Source organism: Mustelus asterias, unplaced genomic scaffold (assembly GCF_964213995.1).
Source record: "Mustelus asterias unplaced genomic scaffold, sMusAst1.hap1.1 HAP1_SCAFFOLD_107, whole genome shotgun sequence".
In the NCBI taxonomy this organism is placed as follows: Eukaryota; Metazoa; Chordata; class Chondrichthyes; order Carcharhiniformes; family Triakidae; genus Mustelus; species Mustelus asterias.
Window position 1 is genome coordinate 570,907 of NW_027590151.1, and position 22,071 is coordinate 592,977.

Genomic DNA, 22,071 nt, shown 5'->3' on the forward strand with positions numbered 1-22,071 from the left:
GTGGGTTAGGTTAATTGGCCAGGTTAAAAAAATTGCTCCTTAGAGTCCTGGGATGCGTAGGTTAGAGGGATTAGTGGGTAAAGTATGTAGAGGTAGGGCCTGGGTGGCATTGTGGTCGGTGCAGACTCGATGGGCCGAATGGCCTCCTTCTGCACTGTAGGGTTTCTATGATTTCTATGATTCAAACCACCAAATCCCGTTAGCATCCTAGAAAATCTTTTCTGCACTCTTTCTAGTTTAATAATATCCTTTCTATAATAGGGTGACCAGAACTGTACACATCATTCAAAGTGTGGCCTTACGTCTTGTATAACTTCAACAAGACGTCCCAACTCCAATATTCAATGTTCTGACCAATGAAACCAAGCATGCTGAATGCCGTCTTCACCACTCTGTCCACCTGTGACTCCACTTTCAAGGAGCTATGAACCTGTACCCCTAGATCTCTTTGTTCTGTAAGTCTCCCCAACGCCCTACCATTAACTGAGTAAGTCCTGCCCTGGTTCAATCTACCAAAATGCCTCACCTCGCATTTGTCTAAATTAAACTCCATCGGCCATTCGTTAGCCTACTGGCCCAATTGATCAAGATCCCGTTGCAATCCGAAATAACCTTCCGCGCTGTCCACTATGCCACAAATCTTGGTGTCACCTGCAAACTTACCAACCATGCCTCCTATATTTTCATCCAAATCATTACTATAGATGACAAATAACCTTGGCCCAACACTGATCCCTGAGGTACACCGCTGGTCGCAGGCCTCCAGTTTGAATAACAACCTCTACAACCACCCTCTGGCTTCTGTCAAGCCAATTTTGTATCCATTTATCTTCCTCACCCTGGATCCCGTGAGATTTAACCTTACGAACAACCTACCATGTGGAAACTTGTCACAGGCCTTGCTAAATTCCATGTGGACAACATCAACTGCACTGACCTTCTTGGCTATCCCTTCAAAAACTCAATCAAATTTGTGACACATGATTTTCCACTCACAAAGCCATGCCGACTGTCCCTAACCAGTCCTTGCATCTCCAAATGCCTGGAGATCCTGTCTCTCAAAATACCTTCCAACAACTTACCCACCATAGATGTGAGGCTCACTGGCCTATAGTTCCCAGGCTTTTCCCTGCAGCCCTTTTTAAACAAAGGCACAACATTTGCCACCCTCCAATCTTCAGCACCTCACTTGTGACTAACGATGATTCAAATATCTCTGCTCGGAGTCCCGCAAATTCCTCCCTTGCCTCCCACAATATCCAACGATGCACATCATCAGGTCGCGGGAATTTATCTACCTCGATGTGCTTTAAGACTTCCAGCATCTCCTTCTCTGTAATATTTATTTCCCCAAGTTCCCTCACATCCATGCTTTTCTCAACAGTAAATACTGATGAGAAATCTTCATTTAGGATCTCACCCATGTGTATGTGTGTGTCTGTGTGTGTGTTTGGTGTGTGTGTGTGTGTTTGTGTGCATATGTGTCTGTGCATGTATGCGTGTCTGCTGATGTGCCTGAGCATGTGTGCGTGTGCATGTGTATGTGTGCATGTGTACGTGTGCATGTGAGAGAGAGAGAGAGAGAGAGGCGTCACTCCTCAGCCTTCTCTTTGCGAAGGCAAAAAGCCCTAGCTTATCCAGTCTCAGCATTCGGTAAATTAATGGAGAAACTTATATAGGGTTAAGACACAGAAAAAATGCGGTCTAATCGAATGGCGCGGCAGGTTGGAGGAGGTCATCCTGTTGGATTCTGATTCTTTCCTCTTATTTCATAAATTTCCAGAGGCGAAAGACCCGAAAATCCCAAAATTGAACATTTTTTACCCGCCAGTGCCACCGGGAACAACCGACATCGACACAGCTGCAGTATGCTTGGCCTCGGACTTCTCCCCCAAAACAATCAAGCTCTCCCTTTGCACGGGATCCGGCAAGGAGGCCAATGTGACAAGATCCAGTGTCCTATTGGAGAGTGGGTACTACAGGAGCTCGGGTTTTCTCTCTTTCTCCCAATCCGAGAAATCGCCAAACATCACGTGCAAGGCATTTCACGATAATCAAAATTACTCAGTAAACATCCCGCCCACAGCTGAAATTGGTAAGTTTATTTTATTTTCGTTCATGTGATGTGGGTGCTGTTGGCTTGGCCAGCATTTATTGCCCGTCCTAAACTACCCTTCAGCAGAGGGCATTTAAGAGTCACTTGCCGGCCAGACAATGCCAGGACGGCAGATTTCCCTCTCTAAAGGATATTACTGAACCAGATGAGTTTTAACGATAATCGACAATGATTTCATGGTCATCATTAGACTTCTAATTCCATTTTTTTTAAATAATCAAATTTCGCATCTGTCATGGTGGATTTCGAACACGCATCCCCAGATCAATATCCTGGGTCGTTGGAGTACTAGCCCAGTGACAATGCCACTGCGCCACTGCCTCCTCTGAGAGTGTTTTATGATAGGAAGAACGTCCACTAAATATTATCCATCCTCTTAACTACCGAAGGACTCTCGGTGTCATCGTCACCCAAAATGTAGTCTTTTTGAAAGATTAGCTGACTAATGATTGAAGGTCAATTATTCTAGTCTGGGGACTTCACTGCAGGAGTTCCTCAGTGTCTCAGGCCCAACCAGCTTCAGTTGCTTTATCAGTCACCTTCAATCCATTATAAGGTCAGAATTTGGGATGTTCGCTGATGACTGAACAATGTTCAGCACCATTCATGACACCTCAGATCTTGAAGTAGTGCATTACAAATGCAGCAACAGCTGGACAATACCTCGGCTTTGACTGAGAAACTGCAAATAACATTTGCGCCACACATGTTCCAGGCAATGACCACCTTCAACAGGAAAGGAGCTAACAATCAGCTCTTGGCATTTACTGGCATTATCATAGCTGAATCCCCCCATCAACATCCTGAGGGTTAACATTGCCCAGAAACTGGACTGGACTATCCATATAAGAAGAAGGCATATGGTATGCTTGCCTTTATAGGACGGGGTATAGAGTATAAAAGCTGGAGTCTGATGATGCAGCTGTATAGAACGCTGGTTAGGCCACATTTGGAATACTGCGTCCAGTTCTGGTCGCCGCACTACCAGAAGGACCTGGAGGCATTGGAGAGAGTGCAGAGAAGGTTTACCAGGATGTTGCCTGGTATGGAGGGTCTTAGCTATGAGGAGAGATTGGGTAGACTGGTGTTGTTCTCCTTGGAAAGACGGAGAATGAGGGGAGATCTAATAGAGGTATACAAGATTATGAAGGGGATAGATAGAGTGAACAGTGGGAAGCTTTTTCCCAGGTCGGAGGTGACGATCACGAGGGGTCACGGGCTCAAGCTGAGAGGGGCGAAGTATAACTCAGACATCAGAGGGACGTTTTTTACACAGAGGGTGGTGGGGGCCTGGAATGCGCTGCCAAGTAAGGTGGTGGAGGCAGGCACGCTGACATCGTTTAAGACTTGCCTGGATAGTCACATGAGCAGCCTGGGAATGGAGGGATACAAACGATTGATCTCGTTGGACCATGGAGCGGCACAGGCTTGGAGGGCCGAAGGGCCTGTTTCCTGTGCTGTACTGTTCTTTGTTCATTGTTCTTTGTAAGTGCTGTGGCTGCAAGAGCATGTCAGAGGTTGGGAATCCTATGGTGAGTAACGTATCTCCTGAACCCCCAAATCATCTGCACCATCCACAAGATATAGTCATGATTGTGGTAATGTATTCGCTACTTGCCTGGATGGGTGCAACTCCAACAACACTTAGAAATTTGACAAGATCCAGGACGAAGCAGCTCCGCTTGATTAAACGTTTATTTATTAGTGTCACAAGTAGGCTTACATTAAAGCTGCAATGAAGTTACTTTGAAAATCCCCTAGTCGCCACACTCCGGCGCCTGTTCGGGTGCATTGATGAAAAAGTTTGCATGGCCAATGCACCTAACCAGCACATCTTTCAGACTGTGGGAGGAAATTGCAGCACCCAGAGCAAACCCCGCTGACACGGGGAAAACATGCAGACTCTGCACAGTCACCCAATCCGGGAATTGAACCCAGGTCCCTGCCGCTGTGGGGAGGGGTGGGGACAGCAGTACTAGCCACTGTGCCGCTCTAGCATTAAGTACTCCATTCACAAACATCCACTTCTTCCACCACCGATGCACAGTGGCAGCAGTGTGTGCCATCCACAATATACACAGCAGTAACTCTCCAAGTCTCCTTCCGCTGAATCTTCCAAACTCACGACCGCTATCATCTCGGAGGACAAGGGCAGCAGATGCCTGGGAACACCATCATCTGGACGTTCCCCTCCAAGTCACTCAGCATTCTGATTTGGAAATGTATCGGCAGTTCCTTCACTGTGGCTGGGTCAAAATAGTGGAACTTCTTCCCTAACAGCACTGCGTGTGTACCTACACCCGACAGACTGCAGAGGTTCAAGCAGGAGACTCACAACCATCTTCTGAAGTGGGCAATTAGGGATTGGCAATAAATGCTGACCTGCCAGCGATGTCCACATTCCGTAAGTGAATAAAAATAATAAGAGCGAACTATTATAATTCAGGGCAGTGTCCAGGAGCCGCAGCTGCTGGTGCAGCACCGAATTTAGGAAAGTATTAAATACTAACCAGGGCACTGGAGAACCCCGCTCCTCTGGAGAAATGCCCTGATATCATTTAATCCACTGCAGAGCTGAAATCAGGCCTCGGATTCATGACTTCTTCGGAAGACAGTGAAATACTGCACTGATGGATCGGCCCTGGATCCTGGGTTTTAATCCCTGATGGGGAATCGACCCTGCACTCTTTGAACTCAGATTTGGGCCGAACTAAATGGCAGAGCTACCAATGTTGCTCCGTTGTGAATCATCAAGTGAACAAGTCCAATCGTGCTGTTTGATTCTTACTTTCTTCGTGGTTATTGGTTATGACAACAACATTATTCAAAGTGATCCTGAGACCAAACATGGTTCCAGTCATGTCACTCGCTCACTTAATAAGTCAAATGTCTTTTTTGCCCTTCCAGATGAACCTAAATGCCCTACAAGTCGAAATGATTCCTCGACAGAATCAAGTGACACGGAAAACGGTATGTGCTTTCTTCAACATTTATCGAAGTAAAATACTTGCAAATAGACAGATTGATAAGTGGACAAATAGGCACGGATACAGACCCGGAGATTGAATGATAAACATATAGTGAGATGGGGAGAAAGATAGATTGTCACACAGAGTGAGGGAGAGAGATATATAAATCGAGGGGGAAAGCGAGAGAAGAGGAGAGGCGGGGAGAGAGAGAGAGAAATTCAGAGTGAAAGAGAGATGAAGATAGATAGACAGGCAAGCAGACGGTCGGACGGACGGACTGACAGAGATGGACAGACGGACGGACGGACAGGGATGGACAGACGGACGAAAGTCAAGCAGTTAGATAATGGAAAAAATATCACATTAGTGGTATACAGTTGTTTTTCAATACCAAATCACATATCCATTAAACCAGATCTATCATTTGTTTCTCTTATTTTGGCAGATCGACTGAGGGTGAACTTTTTGTCTTTGACGGTGATGGGGCTAAGACTTTTGTTTTTCAAGAGCATTGTCTTCAATGTCATGATGACGGCCAGGGTGTGGCTATTTTGAGGTAAGGTCGGTCACCTGGATGCGTGCCAAGAAAGACAAACTGTGATGAACAATGTCCATTGACGGGATCTCGCGAGGCCACTGTTAAGGCAGACGCTGAAACTAACCCGTGGAGTGAGCATTAACTTGGATGCATTTAGACAAACAAACTCTTACTCCAGTGCCCCATCCTCATCGCTTTTCATCCCTCCCTTGCCACCGCACCACCCCCCCCCTCCCCCGCCCCCGCCCCCGCCCCCCTACTCCCGCTCCGCCCCCCTACTCCCGCTCCCAATCGCAGCCTTGACTTCTTAAACCTCTCCAGAGTTTTGTTTAATTATGCGTGTCACTGACTCGCCTAACTTTTTACTCCCATCCCTTGGTCATGAGCTGTGTGGCTCTTTCGGAGAGTCGGTGCAGACTCTATGAGCCAAATCGCATCCTTCTGCACTGTAAGGGTTCTTGTGCACTTGCAGTGGCTTCTGAGAATATTATTGGAGAATGTTAATGGAGACCCTAAAGATACAATGTGTTCTTTGCTTGCTGACTCTTTGATGTTGCTTTGATGACTTACTGTTGCTCCTTCCATTCGAAACAGAACTGCATTGGACAATGAAATGGATTCAGGTGTGAACTCATTGACTGGGGCATCAAAATCCAGAGGCTTCCTGATCAGAAGTTCCGCTTCAAGCAATTCAATCTCGCTTGTTTTAAATGACGACTTAACTTTTAAAGATCCTCATTTCGGTAACTTTTTTCCACTGTTATTTTGATTTGAAACTCGTGGTTCTGCATGAATTCTGCTGCTTATGCTACATAAACATTTCAATTATGCAATTCAGCAACAGCGTGGAGCTAACATTTATATGGTTTCTGCCTGCATTAGTGTCGGAGACATTTTTGAAAACAGCATTTTCAATTTTAGGACATATAGAACTTCGATTTTTATATTCTTTGCTGAGAATAGTAGAATCCTATTCCAGAGAAAGCAGCCACTCAGCCCATAGTGACAATGGCAGCCCCTTTACAGGGCAATCTAGGTAATGGCACCTCACATGTTCCTTTTGGTTGTTTTACTCTGGTAGTTATTTTAAACATTGCATTTTAATGCATGCAATTTAAGAGCGTAAGATACATTAAATCAGCAAGGATCTGACTGGATTTTCATCAAACTCGATAACTCAGTAGTTAGATTTGGATGGCGAACAGGTAAGCTGGTTTTGAAATGACCCCTACCTGATCCGCTCAGTTTTAATCAATCTCTGTGTTTCTTTCTTAGTATTTCAAGAGCTAGTGGAGGGAATGGTGAGTTTGGCAGCCTGGAGTTACTCCTCTGAATCAAAGGAAGTCGATCAGAGCGAATATCAGGCGGTTAGTGGGATGCCACCTGCTTTTAGATTGTTGCCAAGGTAATATTCTTTCTCCTGTACTTAATCTTGGACTCCAGATTTTCCTCCCAGTGCCCCGGAGGCACCAAACCCCAGCCTGTACATCTGGACCCTTAGAGATAATCGAGCCACCACTTGCCACTGTGCAGAGCTTTATCATTACACGGCATTTCACAAGTAAGATGAGCAAGAGTTTTTGAACATCTCGCCACTGGCTTAGCCTAATATCAGGTTATTGCTCTCAGGTTATTTCACAAATGGGGCGTTCATACACATTTAAGATCATCCGGTTAGTCAGGGGAAGCGAGAGTTATGGGGCTAAGGTGGTAAAGTGGAGTTGAGGATAATATCAAACTAGCCATGATTTCATTGAAAGGCGAAGCAGCTCCGGTGGGCCGAATGGTCTACTTCTGCTCCTCCGTCTTATGCTCTTCTGGTTCGTTAACCACACCTTTGTGCATATCTGTCACCTTGTTATTTTGTCATATGCATCGCTTATAATATTGAATAAATTTGCAGTCTTTAATGAAGGGTGTCTTCTGTCTCTTTGTTAACGCAATGGGAAGACATGCATTTGGTTTGGTTGACAGAGAGCTCTTGTAGTCGCGCAGCACAAATGGAGGCCACTCAGCCCATCATGAGGATACCGGCTCCTCATGGCGGATCCTGCCAATTGGAGCCAATTTATTTTTTGAACTCCAACAATTGAAAGTCCACAGGTTTAAAGCCCCTGGTCTCAGGGCTGAGGTTCATTCGCTCGACGGCCAGTCCAATACAAAGAACAAGGAACAAAAAAAATTACAGCACAGAAACAGGGCCTTTGCCCCACCTCCTCCCCCCCGCCCGCCCCCGCCTCCCCAAAAAGCCTGCACCGATCATGCTGCCCGACTGAACTAAAACCCCCTATCCTTCCAGGAACCATATCCCTCTATTTCCATCCTATTCATGTATTTGTCCAGACGCCCTTTAAAACTAACAATTGTATCTGCTTCCATTACCTTCCCAGCAGCGGGTTCCAGGCACCCACCGCCTTCTGTGTAAAAAACTTGCCTCGTACATCTCTTTTGAAACGTGCCCATTGCACCTTAAACCTATGCCCCCTAGTAATTGACTCTTCCACTCTGGAAAAAAGCTTCTGACTACCCACTCTGCCAATGCCCCTACTAATCTTGTACATTTTTATCAGGTCACCCCTCAACCTCCGTCATTCCAGTGAGAACAACCCAAGTTTCTCCAACCTCTCCTCATAGTTAATGCACTCCATACCAAGCAACATCCCGGTAAATCTTTTCTGTACCCTCTCCAAAGCCTCCACATCTTTCTGGTAGTGTAGCGACCAGAATTGAACACTATATTCCAAGTGCGGCCTAACTAACGTTCTATAAAGCTGCAACATGAACAAAGAACAACAAAGAACAAAGAACAATACAGCACAGGAACAAGCCCTTCGGCCCTCCAAGCCCGCGCCGCTCCCTGGTCCAAACTAGACCATTCTTTTGTATCCCTCCATTCCCACTCCGTTCATGTGGCTATCTAGATAAGTCTTAAACGTTCCCAGTGTGTCTGCCTCCACCACCTTGCCCGGCAGCGCATTCCAGGCCCGCACCACCCTCTGTGTAAAATACGTCCTTCTGATATCCGTATTAAACCTCCCCCCCTCCCCCCTCACCTTGAACCTATGACCCCTCGTGAACGTCACCACCGACCTGGGAAAAAGCTTCCCACCATTCACTCTATCTATGCCTTTCATAATTTTATGCACCTCTATTAGGTCACCCCTCATCCTCCATCTTTCCAGTGAGAACAACCCCAGTTTACCCAATCTCTCCTCATAACTAAGCCCTTCCATACCAGGCAACATCCTGGTAAACCTCCTCTGCACTCTCTGTAAAGCCTCCACGTCCTTCTGGTAGTGTGGCGACCAGAACTGGGTGCAGTATTCCAAATGTGGCCCAACCAACGTTCTATACAACTGCAACATCAGACCCCAACTTTTATACTCTATGCCCCGTCCTATAAAGGCAAGCATGTCATATGCCTTCTTCACTATCTTCTCCACCTGTGACGTCACCTTCAAGGACCTGTGGACTTGCACACCCAGGTCCCTCTGCGTATCTACACCCTTTATGGTTCTGCCATTTACCGTATAGCTCCCCCCTACGTTAGTTCTACCAAAATGCATCACTTCGCATTTATCTGGATTGAACTCCATCTGCCATTTCTTTGCCCAAATTTCCAGCCTATCTATATCCTTCTGTAGCCTCTGACAATGTTCCTCACTATCTGCAAGTCCAGCCATTTTTGTGTCGTCCGCAAACTTACTGATCACCCCAGTTACACCTTCTTCCAGATCGTTTATATAAATCACGAACATCAGAGGTCCCAATACAGAGCTCTGCGGAACACCACTAGTCACAGGCATCCAGCCGGAAAAAGACCCTTCCACTACCACCCTCTGTCTCCTGTGACCAAGCCAGTTCTCCACCCATCTAGCCACCTCCCCCTTTATCTCATGAGATCCAACCTTTTGCACCAACCTACCATGAGGGACTTGCCAATTTTTGACTTGCCAATTTTTAAATTCAATGCCCCGGCCGATGAAGGCAAACATGCCGTATGCCTTCTTGACTACCTTTTCCACCTGCGTTGCCACTTTCAATGACCTGTACACCAGATCCCTGTGCTATCAATACTCTTAAGGGTTCTGCCATTTACTGTATATTTCCTATCTGCATTAGACCTTCCAAAATGCATTACCTCACATTTGTCCGGATTGAGCTCCATCTGCCATCTCTCCACCCAAGTTTCTAACCGATCTATATCCTGCTGCATCCTCTGATGGTCCTCATCGCTATCCGCAAATCTACCAATCCGCAAATCTACCAACCTTTGTTTCGTCTGCAAACTTACTAATCAATCCAGTTACATTTTCCTCCAAATCATTTATATATATTACAAACAGCAAAGGTCCCAGCACTGATCCCTGAGGAACACCACTTGTCACAGTCCTCAATTCAGACACGCTTTTATTTTGGTGGTCTTACCGTTATTCTGCCGCCCCCCCCCCCCCCCCACTCCCACCCTACCCCCCGCCCCACCCCCCCTCCCCAACCCGCCGAAAAATATAACAACGAAAAACAATAGGAGTTAAGGTAATTCCTGATAGGAATGACGAATTGAAGAGTTAACCCCCACAGGCTGGGAAAGCGAAAAGAATCCCAAAATGTTCCCAATACCCAAAGAGAAACGCTGCTCCTGTGCCTGGTTTAGCTACATCGGCTGCAGCAGTAAATAGGGCCATTTGGATTGGGCTATAAATGTTAGCCAGGCCAGTGACTTCCACACACAATATATTTGTTGCTTCACCCAGCGGTACGTGCATTTCCGGCAGGGCCAGAATGTATTTCTCATCCCGAATCACCATTGAACCGGGTGGGTTGCATTGACCATGGTGTTGTACTTGAAGTCTCATGTAGTGAACCAGATGGGTTTTAACAACAATTGACTCATGGTTCGCTTGTTGAATTCCAGGTTGCTTTTATTGAATTCAGATTTCTCTAACTGCCATGGCAGGAATTCAATCCTCATGTGTGTCCAAAGCTTTAGCCCTGGCTCTCTGGATTAATCGTCATGCCGTTACAACACCCCTGAAGGGGGAGGGAGGAACAATTGATCATGATGGGTTTTGGGCCCGTGTTCACCATGGAATATAATAATAGAATCGTAAAAACCATACACTGCAGAAAGAGGCCGTTCGGCCCATCGAGTCTGCACTGATTCTCCGAAAGAGAAATCAACCCAGACCCTCCTCTCTGCCCACGGTCAATCCACCTAACCTGCACATCTGTGGGACACAAAGGTGCATTTTGCCATGGCCAATCTACCCAATCTGCACATCCTTGGACTGAGGGAGACCAGAGCACCGGGTGAAACCCACGCAGACACGCGAGAACGTGCAAACTCAACACAGGCAGCCACCCAAGGCTGGAATCGAACCCGTGTCTCTGGCACTGCAGAGCTAACCACTGTGCCGAGGACTCTGGATGACTTGCCCAGAGACCGCTCCCCCTAGCAACAAACCCATAAAACTTTAGTGTGACTTCTCAACCTGTACTTGATATTTTAAGAGGAATGATCCAGCTCTCTAACAGGAATGGCACAAATTAAACTTCTCAGTCTTGATGTTCATGCTCTGAATTTCCTCTCAGGTGTTGATTTTCTTTTGCTTGTTGGCAGTAGGGGGGTTAATCGACTTTGGCTTGCTTATTTTGATAGAAACTGTTGAGATATAATGATACATGCGTTTACTGTTGATTGGGGGAACCAGGGTCTGGGGGAACCAGGGTCTGGTTGACAAGGCGACCAACGGCAGCAGGATGTGGGCCGAGTGTGCGGTTTCAGTCAAGAGGTCGCTGAGCCTCTCAGTTTACTCAAAGACCAGAACGTGTGGTTTAATCACCCGGGACTGGAAACTCCAGCAGCGAGGTGGCAGTTAGGCAGTGCGGGGGGAGGAGTGAGAGGCCAGATGTTGCCAATTGTCGACAAGCATGAATATTTTCAGAGACTTTCCCAGCGACTGAAGCTGCAGGAGATTTCTGCATAAGACAGTTCCAAAAGCACACAGGCATGTGAGAGAAGAAACAATTCCTCTCTTCTTCGCCCTCTTTCCTATCTGTCCCGCAAAGGTTAAACATTCTGTCAACTTCCACCCTCACACCGCTGTCCCCATCACCCCTCCGACCCTCCCCCCCACCTCCCCCCCCCACCCCCCGCCACCCACCCGCCCAAAGGATCATATATGTTTCAAAAAATCATCACTCAATCTTCTGTACTCCAATGGACTCTGTCTGATCTTTCCTCGTATCACCCCGTCCCAACTCCTCAATCCAGTCGAGCGAAATCACTTGCTTCCCCGCCTTAAGAAAGAAAATCTGCGGTCTTTACACCGACTGGCTTCATGTGACTCCTGACACACAGTATTTTTTTATTCATTCATGGAACATGGGCGTTTATTGCCCATCTCCAGTTGCCGTTGGAGGGCAGTTGACAGTCAACCACATTGATGTGGCTCTGGACTCACGTGTTGGCCAAACCAGGTAAGCACGGCAGATTTCCTTCCCCAAAGGACATAGTGACCCAAATGTTTTTTTCTGACAATTGGCAATGATTTCACTGTCATCAGTAGATTCGAAATTTCAGATATTTTTATTGGATTGTGTTTCAAACATGGGACCCCAGAACATTAGCTGAGTTTTTGGATTGATACTCTAGCGATAATATTACTCGCCATTCCCTCCCCTGGTTGACTGTGAACTATCATCTGAGATGGCCATTAGCAAACTGTACTGTTCAAGGGCAATTAACAAGAGCAATACAAAACCAGAAAATGCTGGAAAAGCTCTGCAGCTCTGACATCATCTGTGAAGAGAGAATAGTGTTAGCGTTTCGAGTCCGGATGGCCCTGACGAATCGTCATCGAGACTCGAAACTTTGGCTCTATTCTCTCTCCGTAGATGCTGTCAGACCCACTGAGATATTCCAGAATGTTTTGTTTTTGTTTTGGATTATAGAATCCGCAGTAATTTGCATTTCGGACTAGCAACAATTTTTGGCCTTGCGAATAATACTGATAGCCCAATGAATGAAAATTATTGAGAAAGAATCCAAGAATTAACAAGTTTCTGTTTAACCGATTCTTCAGGCAGCAACTATTAGTGAATCAAATGAAAGTGTTGCACTCCAGTCAATCCTGTCACTCATCCGGTTCATACATTAAAGAACGAGGCAATTCGGCCTAACGAGCGCATGCTTGCTATCTCAATGAGCTAAAAAAAACCGTTGGCACATGTCCCTCGACATGTTATATTTTGGATTTTGTAATCATTCTCTTTCGAAAGTCACCACGGAAAATGTTTACTCTGGTCTTTGAGACAATGAGTCCCAAACCCTAACAATTGGCAATGTAAACCCGACTTGCTCATCTTCGATTCCAGGAACAGTTCTTGCTCCGTCTCTTACACGTGCGCCTTACCAAGCCACCGCGAAATTTTAATATGTATACAGTAACATACAGGCTACTGAGAAGTAGGAGTTGGTCGCTTGCGGCCTGCTCTGCCAGTAAATAAGATTATGGCCGATCTCATTATAAGCTTCTGCCAACACTGATCACCTTTCACACTCCTTGTTTACTAAGAATCGAGCTCCTTCTGCCTTTAAAAATATTGAAAGACTGCTTCCACTGCCTTCTGAGGAAGGGACTTCCAGGGACACATGACCCTCTGAGAGGAAAACCTCCCCACTCTTCCTCTCCTAAACGTGCGACCCCTTATTTTTAAAGAGTACCCTTGGGGCTTCACTGGAGCATTGCAGCAGGCTAAGGAGGGACTCGTAGGCAGGGCGAGTGAGGATGAAAACAGGCTTTGCGTTGGAATTCTCGAAATGAGCCACACATTTCTTTTCAGGGAAGAAACCAGCGTGAACGTAAGAGGCCAAAGTGCAGCATTTCAGACAAAAACAGGAAACGCTGCTTGCATCATGCCAGCCAGTAACTGTGCAAGTGAGAAACCGAGTTAAGGTTTCAGATTGATGTCTTTGCATGAGGGCTGGAAGATGTAAGAGATGACGAGTTATTTATTTTCTTCCGCCCTATGTGGTTGCTGCAGCCTCTCGCCTCTTGTCTCACTAAACATTTCAGAAGATAGCTAAATGTCGGCCACATTTCTCTAGGTCTTGTCTCACACATAGTCCAGGTTGTCGGCAGATTTCCTTTCTGAAAGAACATAAAAACTAGAAGCAGGAATAGGCCATCTGGCCCTCCGAGCCTGCTCCGCCATTCAATAAGATCATGGCTGATTTTTTCATGGGCTCAGCTCCGCTTACCCGCCCGCTCACCATAACCCTGAATTCCTTTACTGCTCAAAAATCTATCTTTGCCTTAAAAACGTTTAACGATGTAGCCTCAACTGCTTCACTGGGCAGGGATTTATAGATTCACAGCCATTTAAGTGAAGAGGTTCCTCCTCAACACAGCCCAAAATCTCCTCATCTTTATTTTGAGATCTTGTCCCTTAGTTCTAATTTCATCTGCCATGGAAACAACCTCCTTGCTTCTATCTTATCTATTCCTTTCATAATTGTATGCGTTTCTATAAGAACCCCCATTTTCTTCCAAACTCCAGTGGGCATTGGTACAACATTGGTGCGCAGAATGTGCTTTTGCAACAACGGATGACAGTTTTCTTAAGTTCTCTATTATTCAGCCGAATTTTCAATTCTACATTTTTATTAATTAAATTTAAATTCCACCTGTTACCGTTGGTGGGATTTGAACTCGTGTTTCCAGAGCACCAGACAATACTTCCCCGAGCCACAGCCATTACCACGATAAAAACACAAGGGCAATAGATACCTGAGGACACCATCAAAAGGAGATTCACCCTCCAAGTCACTCACCATCCCGACTTGGAAATATATCGGCAGTTCCTTCAGTACTGCTGGGTCATAATCCTGCAATTGTCAGAATTTTATATCTTTCAATGTGATCTCCCATTCTTCAGAATTTAATTGAATGCACACCTCAATCTCTCCTCAAAGGACAATGCTTAAATCCCAAGTATCAGTCTGGTGAACTTTTGGTGCACCCCATCTATAACAAGTATGTTCTTTCTCGCCTTCCTATCTAAACCCAGATTGGCGGGACATTAACATAGTGGTTAGCACTGCTGCATCATAGCACCAGGGACCCGGGTTCGATTCCTGACTTGGGTCACTATCTGTGCGAAGTGTGCATGTTGTCCCCGTGTCTGCTCCGGTTTCCTCCTGCAGTCTGAAAGATGTACTGGTTAGGTGCATTGACCAAGCTAAATTCTACATCAATGCACTGGAACAGGCGCCGGAGTGTGACGACTAGAGGATTTTCACAGTGACATTATTTCAGTATTAATGTAAGCCTACTTGTGACACAAATAAATAAACTTAAAAGTTATTGCTGAATGCAAAAATTCAAATTGCATTCGGTGCACTGAGGGTGCTGGGTGGGGAATTGGATTGAACCCGTGTGCCCATAATATTAGTCTGGGACTCTCCAGTGACATGGTCATTGTCCTACGATCTCCACCTTCCAAATATGTTATTCAGATTTCAATTAATTATTGAGCAACCTATATGAATGCATGAACATTTCTGTTTCAGTGTCCAGATGCGCCCTACGTCCGCCCCCTGCTGACTGCCCATTGCACAGCGGGAACAGGCGGATGCCACGATTCTCTCTGTCTTTCCTCTGGATGACCAGAGGTGCAGAAAATAATACAACTCAAACATTAGGCTGCAAACGGCAAGAACCAAAAGTACAACTGCAGAGTCCAAAAGCAGAAAGAAAGGCACATTCTGGGCTGTTTCGACGGTTTCAGGACATGGAAATTAATCTGTTCTTATGTGTGCTGTAGATTTGAACCTAACGGCTCAGCGCTGAAAGAGTTAATCGAAAAGTGAGCATGCGATGAGCAGGAGCTACTGTAAATGCTTTAGTGCAAGGGAGCCCCATCAGTAAGACCAGAACCTTGCAGTCATGGAGTATAGTGAGGAATCTCACTCACTCTCTCTCTCTCTCTCACTCTCTCTCACGCACACATACTCTCACACACGCACATACACACACTCAAATAAACACGCACACAGAAAAACGCACAGTCAGACATGCACACACACTCAGGTAAACGCGCACACACACTCAGACAATCAGAAACAAACACACATACAAACACGCACCCAAACGCTCAGACAAATACACGCACACAAACACACACCCATAGGCATACACACACACTCAGAGAAAAATGCAAACTCTCTGAGACAAAAGCTGACACACACAAACACAGACGTCGACAAAGACACACAGATTACCTCAGGAAAAATAACACACACATATACACACGCACACACACAGATACATACATGCACACAAGCACACGCATAGATACACACACTGTCAGATAAACACACACACAGGCACGCACACACATTGACAAGCAAACACAAACACACACTCTCAGACAACACAAATATACACACACTCAAACAAGCACATAGAAACACACACACTCTCATAGAGCAGACACAAATGCTCAGACAAATTCAGACACACATACACACACGCTGCCTTTCAGCTAAATACACACACTCAGACAAACACAAACACAGACACACACAAACAGAATCTCAGAAATCATACGCACGGATACACCCACACAGAGCCCCAGACAGACACACACACATGCAGTATCAAAAGAACATGCAGAGAAAGATATACACTGTTGCTCAGCGAAAACAAAAAACATACACAGACCCACACACACAGAAACAGAAAAAATAGAAACCGGAAAAGGTCTTTCGGCCTTTCGAGCCTTCTTCGCCACTTGTTATGATCATGGTTGATCGTCAAATTCAATATCCTGATCGTGCCTTCCCTCCAAATCCCTTGATCCCTTTAGCCCCAAGAGCTATATCTAATTTCTTCTTGAAATCCAGCAACGTTTTGGTCATAATCACTTGCTGTGGTAGTGAATTACACAGATTCACCACTGTCTGGATGATGAAGTTTCTCTTCACCTCAGTTCTAAAGGTTTTACCCCTTATCCTCAAACTATGACCCCCTGGTTCTGGACTCCCCAGCCGTCTGGGATATTCTTCCTGAATTTACCCTCATACTTTTAGATTTTTATCAGTCTCTATGAGATTCCCTCTCACTCTTCTAAACTCCAAATAATTTAATCCTAACTGACTTCGTCTCTCTTCACACGACAGACCAGGAATCAGTCTGGTAAATCTTCACTGCCCTCGCTCTGCAGTCAGGACATCCTTCCTCAGATAAGGACACCAACACTGCACACAGTACTCCAGTTGTGGGCTCACCAATGCCCTATAAAATTGCAGTAAAATATCCCTATCCTTATACTCAAATCCTGTCGTTATGAAGGCCAGCATACCACTTGCCTTCTTTACCGCCTGCTGAACCTGTGGTGCTTTCTTTCAGCGCCAATACACGTGGATGCTAAGCTTTCGCTGAATATTCACCTATTTATTCAAATAATAATCTGCCGTCCTATTGTTGCTACCGAAGTGGATGATCTCGCATTTGCCCACAGTATACTGCATCTTCTATGCATATGCCCATTCACTCTGCCTGTTTAAATCACGCTGAAGCATCGCTGCATCCTTCTCAGAGCTCAGCCTCTCACCTAACTTTGCGTCACCTGCAAATTGGAGAAAACACATTTAGTTCCCTCTTTGAAATCAATTATACACAACATGAACAGTTGGGCTCCTAGCATGGATCCCTGCGGTACCCCACTGGTCACTACCAGCCAATTGGAAAAACACTCATTTCTACCAACTCTTTGCTTCCTATCTGCTAAGCAGCTTTCTATCCAGCTCAAGACACTATCCAGGCCACTTTTATGGTCGTACGCTATATGAGACCTTACCGAAAGCCTTTTAAAGTCTAAATAACCCATACCCACCAGTTTTCCTTGGTCACCTCTACTAGTTACATTCTCACACAATTCCAATAGATTTGCCAAGCATGATTTCCCCTTTGCAAATCCATGTTTACTTGGTCTGATTTTACCACTGCCTTCCAAATGCTGAGTTATGAAATCCTTAATAATTGATTCGAGCAATTTCCTAGTTCTAATGTTCGGCTCTTTGCCTTATGCTTCACCTTATTTCTCTCTACGTCCCTTTTCGAATGGCGGGCGTATATTAGCTACCCTCCAATCTGTAGCGTCCAGTTTAGAGTCTAAATATTTTTTCGAAAATGCCCACAAATGGATCAACTATTTGTTATGTTTCCCGCCTTCTTACTTTCATACGCTATTTTTTCCCTTCCTAATCAATTCCTGGGTCTTTTTGTGCTGAATTGAAACTGCTCCAAATTCTCACGTCTATGGATTTATTTGCCAATTTGGATGTTTCTTCTTCCCTTGTAAGCGATGGCTTGGCCACAGTTCCCTTACCAGTCTTCCACATCCTATGTGCTAATATCTTACTTCAATATCACATAGGATCCCTACAGTGCAGAAGGAGGCCATTCGGATTATTGAGTCTGCACCGACCACAATCCCAGGCCCTATTTCCGTAACCCAAATTATTTACCCTGTCAATCCCCTGACACGAGGGTCAATTTCGCATGGCCAATCAAGCTAACCCACACATCTTTGGACTATGGGAGGAAACCGAGGCACCCGGAGGAAACCCACGCAGACACCGGGAGAATGTGCCAACTCCACATAGGCAGTGATCCGAGGTCGGAATTGTACCCGGGACCCTGTCACTGAGGCAGCAGTGCTAACCACTCTGCCACCGTGCTGCCCCGCTTTAAGAAACAATGTACTCCATTTTTTTTGTTTTCTGTCTGTCCTTCCTAAACATCGAATGGCCCTCAATGTTTAGTTCCCATCCTTGCTAACCTTGGAGCCATGTCACCATAATGCCAAGTATATCATACATTTTGATATATTTCAAATGTTCACACACACACACACAATCCGAGACCAACACACATACACATACACAACACATACACATACACAACACATACACATGCACAACACATACACATGCACAACACACACACACACATACACACATTCAGAAAAACACACAAGATCTGAGACAAGCAGACACAAGCAAACTCGCAAACGCATACACACATACAGACACACACACCTCTGAAAAACACACACACACACACACAAACAGACAAATGGGCGGCACGGTAGCGCAGTGGTTAGCACTGCTGCTTCACAGCTCCAGGGACCTGGGTTCGATTCCCGGCTTGGGTCACTGTCTGTGTGGAGTCTGCACATTCTCCACGTATCTGCGTGGGTTTCCTCCGGGTGCTCCGGTTTCCTCCCACAGTCCAAAGATATGCGGGTTAGATTAATTGGCCATGCTAAAAATTGCCCCTTAGTGTCCTGAGATGCGTCGGTTAGAGGGATTAGTGGGTAAATATGTAGGGATGTGGGGGTAGGGCCTGGGTGGGATTGTGATCGGTGCAGACTCGATGGGCCGAATGGCCTCTTTCTGTACTGAAGGGTTTCTATGATTTCTATGAAACAGTCACGAGCACACACACACACAGAAACACACACACAGGATCTCACAAAAACCGATACAGGCAAACTCGCACACACAGGCCCATACACGGATATACTCGCTCAGACAAACACACGCACGCACCCACAGGTACACACGCACACACATACTTTCTCTCTCTTTCAGACACACAGACACACTGTCAGACAAATACATGCACACACACACAGACAACCACACAGATACAAACACACACACGCATTTAGACAAGGACAGAAAACATACACGCAAACACACAGGCAAATGCAGGCACACGTATTTCTTAGACGGACAGACACAGGACAACTCGCAAACACAGAGACACTCTCAGAAAAACACAGGCACACAGTCACAGACAAAGATACAATCACAAGAACACACTCAGACAAACACACACAAGCAAACTCTTGCACACAGCCATATACAGAGAAAAATTCAGACAAAGAAAACATACACTCTCAGACATGCATGCACACACACAGTCACACTCGCTGGCAAATATACACACACAGACCCACACACAGCTGTACTATCAAACGAACACACAGGCACACACATACAAATTCACTCTGATGCAAACACACAGATACACACAATCTCTCAGACAAAACACACACACTTAGAGACAAACACATAAGCACTCAGTCAAACACTCAGACATACATACAATCACAGAAAAACATATAGGCACAAACACCCAGGCAAACACAGTCACGCACACAGAAACACACGCACACAGTCCAACATAGGCACACATATGATCTCAGTCAAGCAACATAGGCAAGGTTGTAAACTCACAGACACACACTTTCAGCATAATACACACACATACACACACATGAACAAACAAGTAAACAGACACAAGCACACGCACAGACACACACACACACACAGACTCAGGCAAAAACAGTCACGATCTGAGAGAAATAGACACAAGCAAAGTCGCACATACGGACACATACTAATAAATACTCAGACAAAAGCAAACACACACACACTCTCAGATAAACACAGAGACAAACCAAAAGAAATCAAGATGGCGTCGGACCATAGCGACTTATTGCATGCAGTGCCCCGCATCTCTCTAATGCTATCTTTTACTCTCGGTCTTTGCTTCTAAAACTCTATTCTATTTCTTTTGAAATCTATAATAATGCTTTAATTAAACTGACCTTTCTCTACACCCTAGCTATGACTGTAACATTACATTCTGCAATCTCTCCTTTCCTTCTCTATCTGCGTGTAATGCCGTGTTTTTGAAACCTACTTTTCCACTCACGTAATGAAGGAGCAGCGCTCCGAAAGCTCGTGAATCCAAATAAACCTTAACCTGGCGTTTTGAGACTTCTTACTGTTCTCTATGTGCGGTATGGGTTTTTTGTATAGCGCGCAAGAAACAATACTTTTCACTGTATACTAATACACATGACAATAATAAATCAAATACAACAAAATCAAAAACATATACTCTCAGAAGAACACACAGAGACACACACACACAGACATACACACTATTCCGGACAGTCTCACAAACACAGAGACAGAGAGAGACCATAAAGTGTTGATGTCAATTTCAGTTTACTCAACCTGCTGGGTAACGGAAGCAAACTTAAAACGGGTGTGTGGGTTTTATTGTGTAATGAGATAATGTATAAATGTATCACCGTAGCCCAGAGTGGGGTTGTAGTTGATCATTTATCTGCTGTCTGTATCCCTGAACAAATGTCAAATTGGAGAGGTTATCAAGTTTATATTATAATGTAATGATGTGAAACATGTGGGAGAAGAATTGGTGTGATAAAAGGTGGAAAACAAACTTGGGGAATGAGACTGAAGCTGCTGTGCAGACTGAATAGTTCTTGTTGTGTGAATGGAGGGACACATGTAGGGACGGATGGAGGGAGGAAGGGATGGACAGATCGAGGGACCGATCGAGGGAGGGAGCAATGGATGGAGGGATGGATGGGGGTGACCTGGGGGAAGTCATTGGGCAGAGACTACGCTAGCTGCTGTTTCCCCTCCTGGCGCCAGGGGTCACTGGGACACTCCCTGCAGCTGCTGCTGCTGCTGCTGCTCCTCACAATGTCACATCTTGGCCGTACCCTGGACCAGCTGCAGCTCTTTGGCGGAACATCAGGAGCCAGTGGTGGGGAAGGGCTGGCCGTCCTATTTCAGTGACGTCACCACCAGCCCCGACACCCGCCATTTATTTTAAGAAAAAGAACGACTGTTCAGGAATGGAGAAAGTGACTGAAATTCTGAACGAGACAGGCCACCGGGAGGTGATTTATATGTAAATAAAAATACAATTATTAATTTAATATGAAAGATGCCGAAGGCGAAACTGCACATGCGCCGTATGTTCTCTGCGGGAAGATGGATACAGAACAGGTTTAGCCATAGGAGACAGAGGGTAGCGGTAGAGGGGTGATTTTCTGACTGGAAGGCCGTGACTAGCCATGATCCACAGGGATCAGTTCCGGAACCTTTGCTGTTCGTAGTATATGTAAATGATTTGGAGGAAAATGTAACTGGTATAATTGTAAGTTCACAGACGACACAAAATTTTGTGGAGTTGCGGAGAGTGAAGAGGATTGTCAGAGGATACAGCTACTGCAAAAGATAAACCGGTTGGAGACTGGGGCGGAAAAATGGCAGATGGAGTTTATTCTGGAGAAGTGTGAGATAATGCATTTTGGAAGGTCCAATGCATGTCGGGATTATATAGGAAAGGTAGAACCCTTAGGAGTATTGATAAGCAGAGAGATCTCGACGTACATCCAGCGATCACTGATAACATCAAAGGACAGTGGCTGAATGACATAATCTCCAAGGTTCAAACCCGAAAAAAAGAAATAAGACGGTAGTGGGTTTAAATTTGTGATTCAAACCATGCTTGCGAACAGAGAGAAAATGTGCGACATGTTTTGTC

General features: G+C 45.5%; 1 protein-coding gene across 1 annotated transcript in view; it reads left to right on the forward strand.

The window, feature by feature from the left end:
• LOC144484440 (T cell receptor alpha chain MC.7.G5-like) overlaps window positions 1-7,535 on the forward strand; it is a 28,586-nt gene extending 21,051 nt beyond the window's left edge. The window contains exons 6-9 of the mRNA XM_078202972.1: window positions 1,784-2,095; window positions 5,024-5,086; window positions 5,531-5,641; window positions 6,218-7,535. Of these exons, the coding sequence (XP_078059098.1) occupies window positions 1,784-2,095; window positions 5,024-5,086; window positions 5,531-5,640 (485 nt within the window). The 3' untranslated portion in view covers window position 5,641; window positions 6,218-7,535. The remainder of the gene's footprint in view (window positions 1-1,783; window positions 2,096-5,023; window positions 5,087-5,530; window positions 5,642-6,217) is intronic.
• Window positions 7,536-22,071: the final 14,536 nt, after the last annotated feature.